The sequence below is a fragment of the Microtus pennsylvanicus genome, chromosome 21 (genome assembly GCF_037038515.1).
Source record: "Microtus pennsylvanicus isolate mMicPen1 chromosome 21, mMicPen1.hap1, whole genome shotgun sequence".
Classification (NCBI taxonomy): domain Eukaryota; kingdom Metazoa; phylum Chordata; class Mammalia; order Rodentia; family Cricetidae; genus Microtus; species Microtus pennsylvanicus.
The window spans coordinates 32667139-32680908 of NC_134599.1; the positions used below are offsets into that span (position 1 = coordinate 32667139).

Sequence of the window (13770 nt, forward strand, 5' to 3'; positions counted from 1 at the left end):
AAAACAGAAGTGACATTTGTTTTGGCTAAGCAGCTTCTGTTCCCCCTATGTGTTTATGTAGTAGCATTTTCATACTCCACAACTGAACAGAGCAAATACAGTTTTGGGGGTGTATTACTGTAATATTTGTCAAAGATATGGGTATTAATGACCATAAAATTGTGTGCTAAGGTGATGCTTTATTGAGAGAAGAGTCTTTATGTTTATGTATGCAGGCAATTTGAATAGTTCTACAGCGTAGTTGGTTTTTTGTTTTGTTTTGTTTTGCTTTGTTTTGTTTTTTTGAGACAGGGTTTCTCTGTAGCTTTGGAGCCTGTCCTGGAACTAGCTCTGTAGACCAGGCTGGCCTCAAATTCATAGGAATCAACCTGTCTTTGTCTCACAAGTGCTGGGATTAAAGGCGTGCACCACCACCACCCACCTCTACAGCGTAGTTTTAAGTTGATTAATGATCTATGATCCTGTCACCAAAATGATAGATAGTAACATTTTGCTGTTTGCATCTAAATTCTTCTGTCACTTTCTTCCCTAGAAGTAACTACTATCAAATTTTACACCATTCAAATATGTTTTGCATATTTTTGCTACATATTCATGTTTTAAACTAATTGATTATAAGTTTTCTAAATTTAAAAAAATAAAAAGCATCATACTCTGTTTTTATTAGGTATATTCATAGTGATGCATGTGAATATCCACCATACTTTTAACTCTATAGAGTGTTGCCTTATGTGTAAGGTATGCATTATCTTGTGTGTGAGAGAATATTCTACCAATAGGGACTTCAGGAAGTCACTTGCATGTTTACTTTACCAGATAATATTCTAGAGATTGCTGATGCTGTTTTGGTTTCTGGTTTAATAGTGTGACCTAGTTTTTCCCCTTCTCTGAGAATTTTTAGGATTACATCTTTACCACTAATGTTTTGAAACTTCAGTACTATTTTGGTTCTGGTTCTACTTTCAGTCTTTCTGTGTAGTGCTGGTTAGCTTTGGGAAACTTCTCAACTGTTTCTTTGATAAATTTCTTTTCTGTGTTCTTTTGCAGTAGTTAGATATTGTACCTTCCTTTGATTGACTGCTTTTTGAACTAATTGTTCAGAAATTGTTTGTAAACTCTTTCTCTGAGAGAATATGGGGAATCACACTTTGGGGATGGTTTTCTCAGCCTGTCTTCCTCCCTCGCCCTCCCTCCTCCCCCTCCCCCCCTCCCTCCCTCTTTCTTACTTTAACTCCCGAATTTACATGTTTAAAATTGTATTTGTTGCCTGGTGGTGGTAGCACATGCCTTTAATCCCCAGCATTTTGGAGGCAGAAACAGGCCGATCTGTGAGTTGAAGACTAGCCTGGTCTACAGAATTCCAAGACAGCTAGAGCCACACAGAGAAACCCTGTCTAAAAACAAAAACAAAAAATAAGATGTGTTTGTGATTGTTTGTGCTGTGTGCTGTCTCCTTTATTCCCACATATATAATATGGAATGGTTATATTAAGCTAATATCTCTTACCTAAAATACTTCTAGGAACATTTTTATTTTTAAGAGATGTATTTTATTTTATTACGGGTGTGTCTGTTTGTGGGTGTTGAGAAGATCAGAAGTTTTTATTTTTTCAGCTGGACTCAACAGGCAGCTGTGAACTAGCCACCCTGGGTGCTGTGAACTGAACTTGGGTACTAAGAGTAGTATGTGTTGTTCTTCATCTGTGAGCCATCTTTCTAGCTCCTGTATTTGTTTTGTGAGGTAGGGTCTTTTGTGTAGCTCAGGACAGCCTCAAATTTGTGTTGTTCTTTGGCCTCCCAAGTGCTGGGATTATAGGCTCGCACTACCATAGCCAGTTTAAATGTATAGTGGTTTACACCTGTCTGACTTGAGTATTTCTATCCCTTCACCAGCACCTCCTTGTCTCTCCCACTCCCTATCCACCATTCTTTTCCGCTTCCAAGTTTGGTTGTTTTAGGTTCATTACACAGTTGGCCCTCTGTATCTGCAGGTTCTCCATGGATTCAAGCAGCTCTGGACTGGAAATATTCGGAGGGGAAAAATGCCAGAAAGTTCCCAGATCAGAACTTAGATTTACTGCTTGCTGAGCTTTTTATTTAGCTGGTGTTAGAGCAGTGGTGTGTAGGCATACTGCTGGAGCCTCCCTCCGGTAGACGTAGGCTCCTCAGCTTCCAGCACTGTAAGTTCGAGTGCTGTTTGCTTTGTTGCTTGTAAACTGCACAATTTGGCCTATAATTACTATATTTGTGCTGAATGTGTCCAGATTTCTTTTCTTGGAATTCTTTGCACAGTGCAGCATAATAACTATATAGTATTAAGTTACATTAATTACTGTAAGTTATATTTGCCTGGCATATTTCACTTGATATAAGGTCTATCCATGTTCTTATATTAACAAGTTTTTTAAGGTTGTATGGTAGTCCATGTTCTTATATTAACAAGTTTTTTAAGGTTGTATGGTAGTCCATGTGTCCATATTCTGTTCACATTTCTGTCATTCATGAAGGAAGCTCACACTGATAATAGGATGAGTTAGGATGTCATTTAGTAGAGCAGACTTCATCACTGTGTAGAGTGATTGTGCAAGCTCTAAGCTTTCATGGAGTGTTTTTGCATTTAAGCAGTCAGTCTCTAAATCATCTGAAATTAGTGGATACCCTCAGGTTTCCAAGATTTCTGGAAGCTGAGTTATCAAAAGCATTGTGATGTTACTTATTCAAATTTACAGCCTTTTTTTTTTAAAGATAGTGTCTCATGTTGCTCAGGCTGGTCTTTCTTTTCTTTTTTTTTTAAGATTTATTTATTATATACACAACATTCCTTCCATGTCTGCTTGCATGCCAGAAGAGGGCACCAGATCTCATTATCTGGTGGTTGTGAGCCACCACGTGGTTGCTGGGAATTGAACTCAGGAATTCTGGATGAGCAGTCAGTGCTCTTAACCTCTGAGCTACCTCTCCGGCTCTCCAGCCCCTCCCCACCCCCCATCCCCCGCTGGTCTTAAACTTACTTTAAAGCTTAGGAGGACCTTGATGCCCTGTGGTGGGATTGTTCTTGTGTGCCTCTTCGCCTGACCGTAAGCTAGCCTTTTAGAAAGGCTTTCCACCTTGGTCCCTAGTGAAACCTGGTCCTTCTAAATCCAGACCCTCTGTAGTTTATCTTTTCAAAGCAAATCTCTTTTCATACACTTTTATCTATATTTAAAAATCCTGTTGGGGCTGGGTGGTGGGGGCCTATGCCTTTTAAAAATTCCAGTACTTGGGAGGCAGTGGCAGGCAAATCTTTTTGAGTTTGGGGATAGCCTGGTCTACAGAATGAGTTCCAGGCTACACAGAGAAACCCTGTCTCAAAGAAAAAAAAAATCATGTTGGGAGTTGAGCACAGGGCCTATTGCATGTACACATGGTTTTTCTTAACAAGGTACATACCTGTAAATTTTTAATCTTCTTTAATAAGTAGGATTTACCTCTTTACTTCCCTTCCCCTCTAATCTGCTTGGGTCTTAGTGGCCCAAGAATGCAGTATAAATAACACTGCAACCTCCAAGAGATCAGAAAAGGTTTCTGCCTAAGATGTCTCCTGAGAAAACTCTCGCAATGCTGAGGTTCTCAAAAAGGCGAGCCCACATGGAAATACTCCATGGGACAGTACCTTGGGGATTTCTGGCTAACATTCCTTGTCTATTCCCAGTCCTGTAAATGGGCTTCCAATGATTGTCTCTTCATCAATAGCTGATAGTATGGGAAAATTCATGAGAACTGTTTAGCTGCATTTATTAATGAGCAAATGTTGATACATTATTTTTTGAGATTTCTTTTTTAATTTTTTTATGTGTATGTGTGCCTGTGTGAGTTAATGTACATCTTATGTGTGTAGGTGCCTTTGGAGTCCAAACAGTCAAATCCACTGGAATTGAAGTTAACAGGTAGTTATGAGTTATCAGACGATAGGGTGCTGGGAACTGAATCCAGATACTGTGTAGGAAAGAGTCTTGGTCTCTTGACACTTTACTAACTGAAACCTGTATTGTATTCATATTTTGTTATTTTACCTCACCCCCTTTACTGTTCCTTGAACCTATTACATGTTCTACATTATGTAAATGTGCCAAATTACATAAATGTTCTACTACATTATATTTTTAGTCGTCATGTTTCTTTAAGCCCCCTTTGCCTGTGACAGTTTCTCAGACTTTCCCTGCTTTTTATGTCATTGACAGTTGAGGTGTGCTGGTTGGGTTTTGCAAAATGTTCCTATACTGTGATTTATCTAATGCTTTTCTTATGATTAGAAGCTGTAGGTTTATTTAGGGGAGAAAGACCGCAGACGCAGTGTACTACTTTTATCCTGTGTCAGGTGATGAACGTGATATGGATGGGGTTCATGACTGTTGGTGCTGACCTTCATCTCTTAGCTTATGATGAAGTTACTCCTTTTCCCCACCAATTTATTTTTTTTATTGTTTTTTTTTTTGAGACAGGGTTGCTCTATGTAACAGCCCTGACTGGCTTCAGAACTCAAGAGATCCACCTGCCTCTGCCTCCTGAGTGCTGGGATTAAAAGCAAGTCCCACCATGCACCACTCAGGTATTTATCTTTATAAGCATGAATTTGTGGATACTTGTTTTATTCTCAGGAATATAATCCAAGTGCTGTTTCTCACATTGTCCGTTTAAAAAAGAAAATTGTATTGAATACACCCTAGAAATATACTCGAATCTGAGTTTGCAATTATATAATCTTGGCTACTGTAGTAAGACTGGCAAAACCAGAAGTGAAAAGAATTTTCCCAAAACCTAACTTTATCCAGCATCGTGGTGGGAAAGACTTAACTATGGCTTGCCTTAACTTTACAGTTTGTGTGTATCTGGGGTTGAGAGTGCCGGCTGACCTTAAAGCTCTCCTTAAAGCTCTCCGTAGTCCTGGGTGACCTTGAATGTCTTGTCTTCCTGCCCCTCCCTAGTGCTGGGAGTACCGGTGTGGGCCCCTGGAAATCAAGCTGTGTCTCCCAGCCCTTTACTTTCCATTTTGAAAAAGATTAACTTGCAATGTTGAAATAATTTTAGACATAAATGAAACATATGGAGATAATACTGAGAATTCCCTCAGACTTAACTTGTTTGTATAATGTTAACTCTTTTTTTTTTGTTTGTTTTTGTTTTTCGAGACAGGGTTTCTCTGGTTTTGGAGCCTGTCCTGGAACTAGCTCTTGTAGACCAGGCTGGTCTCGAACTCACAGAGAGCCGCCTGCCTCTGCCTCCCAAGTGCTGGGATTAAAGGGGTGCGCCACCACCGCCAGGCTAATTTAACTCTTTATATTATTGTGGTACAGCTGTCAGAACTAAAGATTCCATTGTTACTGTTCTAGTAGCTAAACTTGAGAATTTATTTGAACTTTTATCAGTTTTCCTAGTAAATTCTTTTAAATTTCACTTTTCTCAGTTATAAAATGAGACTTTTAAGAGTGCTCACTTCTCTTTGAGAGGACCTGCATTTGCATCCCACCATCCACATTGGGTAATTTAAAACTGTAACTCCAGCTCCTGGGGGATCTGATGCCTCTGGCTTTGGAAGACACTGGTATTCATGGACTTTACGCACAAAGAGATACACAATTAAAAGTAGTAAAGTATTTTAAAAAATACTAACCTTACTTTATTACTAGTATTAAATGATAGAGTGTCTGACTTGTAGACTTCATTTAAAAAGGCATTACTATTGATACTTGGTTTTTAAGTTAAAAGAACTGGAACCATTGAAGAAGTCTCTTCCACGAACCAGAGGGATCTTTGGCACTGCTTCATCCTTTTGATAGGATGGGATTGACAGGTTGTACTGTTCTTAACGACAGCCTGAAAGCCTCCGCATGTTCCTCTTCCAAAAGTATGTCAACTACAGCCAAGGGAATTTTTCAGTATCTAAATACCCTTTGTTGAAGCCTTTTTTGTTATGTTTTTTTAAAATTTGTCTAGTGATATTTAATTCAATTCTCTGGTTGTTTCCTTGGTGTTTTGTCTGTTTATTTTTGATTTCAAGAGTAGTGTTTAGAAGTGATAGATGCCAAGCACTTAAAGCAGTGACTGCTACAAGTGAGGACTGCAGCTGCTACTACTAGCTCTTACATCTTAATTTCACCCATTTCTATCAATCTGTGTATTGATTGCCATGTGGCTGTGGCTTACCGGCAAGGTTCTGTCTGGTGTCTGTCTCTGGTGAGGCTACATGGCTTCTTTCTCTCAACTGATTCTGCCTTCTTTCTCCCAGCATTCAGTTTGGTTTCCCCCACCTAGCTCTGTTCTGCCCTGCTATAGGCTCAAAGCAATTTCTTTATTCATTAACCAGTACAAGTAACACATACACAGAAGGACTTCCCACATCAGTACTGCATTGTGTAAATGTACCACATTTTCCTTATCCATTCTTTGATCAAGGGGCATCTAGGTTTTTTCCATTCTGACAATGACAAACAATGCTGTTATGAGCATAGTTGAGCACATGTCCTTGTGGTATGATTGAGCATCCTTTGGATGTATACCCAAAAATGATATTGCTGGGTCTTGAAGTAGGTTGTTTACTAATTTTCTGAGAAATCGCCATACTGATCCAAGCATGTAAGTTTTTAAATGTTAGTTGAGTGATAAAGTGGTTGTACTTCCGCTTTTAACTTGACTGTATTTCTTTAGCATTCCTTAATAAGATGATATTTTGGGGGGTGCAGCAGTGGTAGAGCCTTGTCTAATCTGTGCAAGGTCTTGGTTTGATCCTCAGCACTGCAATGGGTGAAAAGATGTTTGACTGGAACCCTGCTTCTTATCCACTACTGGTCCTGGGTCTGGGTCCCGGAGTGAATGAACAAGCCTTGGAGTTCAGTGTCCCCATCGGCGCTGTTGGATGCGCTTGTTCATTTCTTACTCACCTGCTCTAGTCCAAGGATTCCCCTCTTCTCTGCCTACTCCCCTAAGGGTGTGCTTTCTGATTTTCCTATTGCCTACAGGATTTCCTTCAGGGCCTCTCCTGGCTGTCCTGGAGCTCACTATATAGACCAGGTGAGCTTCAAACTTGCAGAAATCCACATGCCTCTGCCTCCATAGTGCTGGGAGACACTATGCTTAGCCCAACCATTTCCTAAATAGACTTTCAGTCAGTCTGTCCTCTTTTTGGGGGAGGGGGAGAGCACATAGTGGGAGGTGGGGAGGAGGTTGTGCTTTATAGTGTAATCCAGGGTGTCTTGGAATTTACTGGTATATCCCATTGTGTTCTCAAACTTTGCAATTCTTTTGTGTCTCAACTTTTTTGGTGCTGGGGATTCTGCCACCTTTGGTTTGTGCCTCGCCTTTGAAGTTTCACCTCCACTTTTGGAGCTGCCACTAATGCCAGATCTTTTAGTGTGGCCTTGAACTTGAATTTTGTTGCTTTTTGTTGTCTTCCTAGCTCACTTAGGATGGTAACCTAAAAGTAGCAAAGTCTCGAAAACCAACAACAAAACATTGTGAGGTCCAAATTGTAGTAGATAAAAATATTCACTCTTGATTTTGAGTCTACGAGACTCAATACATAAATGTCTAGTGTACCATTGTGTTTTTTTTGTCTTTATGTTTTAAGTCACTCTTTGAAAAAAATAAAAATCTATTTTTGATAACTTGTTTCGTACATTGTGCCCGTCTTATGAATGTTTATAAATATGACCATAATTAAATATGATTGTAAACTGAAGGTGTGTTGCACTTACAGCTGACTGATAAGATCAGCCAAAATCTGTCAACAAGGCAAGAGTCTTAAACTTAATATTCTCTGCCCTCCTCTTGTAATCTCCCCTCTCTACTTCTGGGTACAGCCCTGGTTGATATGAAACTCTGAGAATCCACCTGCCTCTTCCTCCCAGATCCAGATATTTTTTTTTAAATATTTATTTATTTATTATGTATGCAATATTCTGTCTGTATGCCTGAAGGCCAGAAGAGGGCACCAGACCTCTTTACAGATGGTTGTGAGCCACCATGTGGTTGCTGGGAATTGAACTCAGGACCTTTGGAAGAGCAGGCAATGCTCTTAACCACTGAGCCATCTCTCCAGCCCCCCAGATATTTTTTTTAAGGATTAATTTGCTCTTTTTAATTTTACGTGTAAGAGTGTCTTGCCTGCATGCATGCAAGTGATGTAAGTGGACTGTGTGGGTTGCTGGTGTTGACGGGGCCAGAAAAGGGCATTGGATCCCTTGGAACTGGAGTTATATGATTGCTGGAAACTCAACTCAGTTGAGCCACCTCTCCAGCCCAAATCTGTAATTTTTAATGTATCTTAATAATTGTCACTTCAAAAGTGCATCTTAACTTTTTAAGTTTGTTTTGGTCAGTAGTACAGCCAGAAAAATAAAAGTGCTTCTCTAGAGGTAAAGCACACTGTTCTGCTGAGCTGGATTCAGAAACACTAAAGTGTAACCTGCTAAGTGTGTAAAACTAAGTTGTACAGGAATATGGTTGAACTATAAGGGACACTAATACTAATAGCAAACTTTGGATAAAAGAGCCTAGGGGATGGGAAAGGAAGCCACTTTAAACATGGGTGGTTTAAACTCGGTTGGCGCATTCAGAATTTTGAATTTAGAGTAAGGAACTGCAGTGAGGAACAGTAACTGACTCATTTGGGCGCTTGCTCAGAGGCTGCTTGACTTGTTTTGAGACAACTCTTGATCTTCCTGCCTCAGTCTCCTAAGTACTTGGGATTTCAGATATATGCTACCATGCCCAGCTGAATTAAAAAAAAAAATCTTAACTGAGTTATGTTCATCAGTTTCCTATAGGAAATGCTGAACTTGGATGCTCACATTCTTTAGTTTCTTGAGACCTGTAGCCCAAGCTGGCCTTGAACTCTCTGATTGTTTAGCTCTGGTGGTTCTGGAACTTCGTGGCCTTGAACTCTTAATCCTCTTGCTTCTCTTTACCAGTCCAAGGATCACAGGCGGGTGGTAGTGCATGCTTTTAATTCCAGCACTTGGAAGGCAGGGGCAAATGGATTTTTCTTTGTGAATTCTATGTGAGTTCTAGGATGCTGGGTGACAGAGACACAGTCAAACAGTAACAAAAATCCACTGATATCTGATTTAATTGGTTGGATTCTGTCTTATGTGCTGGTTTTAAAATCAGTGTTTTAGCAGGGTGGTGGTGGCACTCGGGAGGCAGAGGCAGGCAGATCTCTGAGTAATGAGGACGGCCAGGGCTACACAGAGAAACCCTGTCTTGAAAACCAAAACAAACAAACAAGAAAAAAGTCAGTGTCTTAGGCGCTGGAAAGATGGCTCAGAGTTTTTCAGAGAATCCGGGTTCAATTCCCAGCACGCACATGGCAGCTCTAAACTGTAACTCCAGTTTCACAGAATCTGACACATAGCCATACACAAGACAAAACACCAATCAATGCACATAAAAAAAAATCAAATCATTAAGAAGAAATCAGTAGGGGCTGGAGAGATGGCTCAGCGGTTAAGAGCACTGTCTGCTCTTCCAGAAGTCCTGAGTTCAATTCCCACCAACCACATGGTGACTCACAACCATCTGTAATGGGGTCTGGTGCCCTCTTCTGGGCTGTAGTCATGCTTGCAGACATAGCACTGTATATGTAATGAAGGAAGGAAGAGGAAAGGAAAAGAAAGAAATCAGTGTCTTAGAAAGAGTGTCAGGAAACTTCTGTTGTCACCCCAGTAAGTCAGGGCCTGTAGAAAATACATAGGAAATGAGTTGGTCCAGAATAAATGGAGTACTGTAGATAAACTATGTCAAATTTAAACATTTAACACCATATTTTTTTCTCTTTCAGATTCATTACTAAACATGGGTGCATTTTTGGATAAACCCAAAACTGAAAAACACAATGCTCATGGTGCTGGGAATGGTTTGCGGTATGGCCTGAGCAGCATGCAAGGATGGAGAGTGGAAATGGAAGATGCACACACAGCTGTTGTGGGTATTCCTCACGGCTTGGAAAACTGGTCATTTTTTGCAGTTTATGATGGTCATGCTGGATCCCGAGTGGCAAATTACTGTTCAGCGCATTTATTGGAACACATCACTACTAATGAAGACTTCAGGGCAGCTGGCAAACCAGGCTCTACTCTTGAACCTTCGGTGGAAAGCGTTAAGACTGGTATCAGAACTGGCTTTTTGAAAATTGATGAATATATGCGTAATTTTTCAGACCTCAGAAATGGGATGGACAGGAGCGGTTCAACGGCAGTGGGTGTTTTGATTTCACCTACACATATCTACTTTATCAACTGTGGTGACTCTCGAGCTGTTCTGTGTAGGAATGGAGAAGTCTGCTTCTCTACCCAGGATCACAAACCTTGTAATCCAGTGGAAAAAGAACGAATCCAAAATGCAGGAGGCAGTGTAATGATACAGCGTGTGAATGGTTCATTAGCAGTGTCTCGTGCTCTGGGGGACTTTGATTACAAGTGTGTTGATGGCAAGGGCCCAACAGAACAACTTGTTTCTCCAGAGCCTGAGGTTTATGAGATACTAAGAGCAGAAGAGGATGAATTTGTCGTCCTGGCTTGTGATGGGATCTGGGATGTGATGAGTAATGAGGAGCTCTGTGAATTTGTTAAGTCTAGGCTTGAGGTCTCTGATGACCTGGAGAGTGTGTGCAATTGGGTAGTGGACACTTGTTTACATAAGGTATGTAAGCTTTTTTGCTTGAACTAACATAACACACTATTGATTTTGAAAAGACATGGTAAGTAAATTTAAGCAAACTTAAAATTTTATAACTTTTACTATTTTATGTAGAGAACATATTTTCAGATACATACTTCAAGAAAATTAAACCCTTTTGCCAATTTAATCTTTCCAAACCTAATTTGAAAATTAAGTGACAAGCAGATATCTCAAATTTATTAAGCTTGAATGTTTTATAACTTGTTGATATTTCAGAAATAGCTATGTAGAACGATGACTTCTGATCTACATGCTTAATGTTGGCAGTAACCGTCTTACTCATGATTTGAAACAGCTTAAAACATGTATGTAGTACAATTCTGTTACTTACATTAAAATATCAAGAGCTACAGGAAATACTGACAGATTTACCAAAAGCCACAAGGGTAAAATTGTGTTTTGGTCTTCATAGTGGTTAAGACAAAAACTGAAACAAATGAGTTGCGTCTCCTTTTTTGTTAGTAAGCTATGGACTGAGTTTACATCTAACTGTAAACAGTATAAGGTTAGTAATCACCCGCATAGAAGGTTAACTAAAATTCTTTTTATGTAGATGTTATTATCTCTGATTAAAGTTAAAGCCTTATGGGAAAATGTGATCCTAGGAAAATTTCTGGTGAAATTCTTAAAATGTCTGAATTGTAATTCCGCAAAATAATAGCAAAAAAATGAAAAAATTTCCAGTTACTTAGCTGTTCCATTAAATACCTTTACATCATTCAGTACATCATTCATTGGGCCAGGCGTACACAGGTGCCTATGGAGACAGGCATAGTTTTGTGAGTTTGAGGACAACCAGGATAAAATAGTCTCCAAAAAAAAAAGAGAGAAAGAAAATTCAGTTCATTCATGTGGATCTTTGAACAACATCTTTATAGAAATGATTTAACTGGTATCTAGATAGGTGATTAAGTGCTCTGTGCCTGAAGATACTAAAGGCAAAACTGGCCTGTTAACTAAAGAGTGTGGTGTTTGGTTCTGTTTGCTAGCTGAGAGCCTTTGTTTCCTACCACATGTACCCAGTGCAGCATAGTCAGCAAGTCTCTAAGAAGGATGCTTGTAAACAGTGAGATTGTGGTAGTTGTTTTACTGTTTGGGGGGACATGCCCCCTAGCTCCAAAATAAATAGAGAGGCTTATTCTTTCTTATAAATGCCTATCCTTAGCTTGGCTAATTTCTAGCCATCTTTTCTTAACTTACACCATCTACCTTTTGCCTTTGGGCTTTAACCTTTCTCTGTTTCTGTGTATCTTTTCTTCCCTTTTTATTCCCTGTCTGGCTGTGTTGGGTGGCTGGCCACTTTTCTCTCTCCTTGATCTTTCTTCCCAAATTTTTCCTCCTATTTATTCTTTCTGCCCCTCAGTCCTACCTATCCTTTTTCCTAACTTGCTTTTGGCTGTTCAGCTCTCTATTAGACTAATCAGGTGTTTTAGACAGACAAAGTAATACCAGCTTCTTCACTAGAAGAGTTAAAACAAGTGCAACATTGCAACATAAAAGAATGCAACACGTCTCTGCATCATTAGAACAAATGTTCCATAGCATAAACAAATACAGCACACCTTAAAATAATATTCCATTTCATGAGATGGTTCCATGCATGGTTAAGTCCCCAGGAGACAACTAACACCCACAATTTGTCCTCTGATCCCAATGTGCTCTCCGATCCCCAGTAAATATTTTTTTAAATGCATCTTGGTCGAGAAATGGAGAAAGTTTAAAAGAGGAGGAGCCCTGGAAATACTGGGTGTGGGTGAAATATCTCATTACCATAAAATGAAAGGAGCCAGCTTCCAAAGAAGACTTTAAGGCCTAGCCTTAGTTACCACATTGTACAGCTTAAATGATTCAAATGGCAACAGTTCCCACTTTTCTGATGTTTTCTTTTCTAATTTATGTGTCCTTTTTACTTCTCAGGGTGAGTTTAGTACAAAAGCCATCAATGAATGTCTGTCAGTGACCAAATAGGCATCAACTCTTAAAATGTCTCCTTAGGCTCTTAGAGTTCATTTGGAGCCTTTTGAGAGCAAAGCAGACATTTTTTTTTTGCTTGACTAGTAAGTAAAAGTAGCCTTTCCCCAAATTATAAAAACTTGTGTCTGTGTTAAGTGGAAAAATATCTAGATAAAATGGAAAATTCAAAGAATACACTCAATTTTTCTTCTCACCCAAATCAGGTTCTTAGCATTCATGAGTCTTTCTAGCTTTTTTTTTTTTAATGAGCTTTTTGAAACTCGGTCACCATAGCTACACACACACACACACACACACACACACACACACTTACTTGCAGGCTAGCTCCAGAAGCTTCCTTTGTTCTTCCTGCCCCCTCGATGGTATTATAGATGTGTGTCATTTCACACAATCACTTTAACAGTATATATTTATAAATTTTACTGAATATCTAGTTATTATGTGTGTACTTGGGTGCAAATTTACCCTCACACCCCCTACCCCCCCCCCCCCCCCCCCCCCAGTGCTCAAATGGCAGAGGACAGCTTGATGGAGTTCGTGCTTATTTCACCATGTGAGTCCTGGGAATCAAACTCAGGTAGTTAGACTTGGCGGAAGGTGCCTTTACTTGCTGAGCTAAATCGATAGCCAGTTTTACAGTTTTATTGTCTGAAGTTGTATATTTTTTTTTAACATGAGGTTCATTATATGTGCTTTTATTCAGCCTACTTTTTCCAGCAGTGTGGTGTAGAGAGAGAGAGAGATCTCTGTTTATAGAGCTGTGAACTTTGTCATGACTGCATAGCATTCTAATATTTGAAGAAGGTGGTCATGAGGATAGCTGGAAGTTTATCTGGATGGTAGCTTGGACTAATGTTCTGTTTTACTACAAAACATTCTATCCCAAAAGTATGCTAGTTTTCAGGAACTGGGAATACCCTTTGAAGGAGATTGAATTGATATTGGTGGTATATCTTTACAATATAGCTCTTACCAGTTTAAAGTAATTTAATGTCTCTGGCAGTGATGTTAAAAGATTACATGCTGTCCTAGAATCTCAGAAAGGAGTAACAGTACAGATAAGAGGTTGGAGCAGGTAGTTCA

The 13770-nt window shown here is 39.5% G+C and overlaps 1 protein-coding gene across 10 annotated transcripts in view; it reads left to right on the plus strand.

Moving 5' to 3' along the window:
* Window positions 1–13770, plus strand: part of Ppm1b (protein phosphatase, Mg2+/Mn2+ dependent 1B) — a 58853-nt gene that overhangs the window by 17009 nt on the left and 28074 nt on the right. For 9 of the 10 annotated variants that reach the window (XM_075955264.1, XM_075955266.1, XM_075955259.1 and 6 more), the window contains exon 2: window positions 9815–10674. The exons of the other annotated variant lie outside the window; for it this stretch is intronic. In XM_075955264.1, the coding sequence (XP_075811379.1) occupies window positions 9829–10674 (846 nt within the window). In that variant the 5' untranslated portion in view covers window positions 9815–9828. The remainder of the gene's footprint in view (window positions 1–9814; window positions 10675–13770) is intronic. 10 annotated transcript variants of the gene reach the window in all.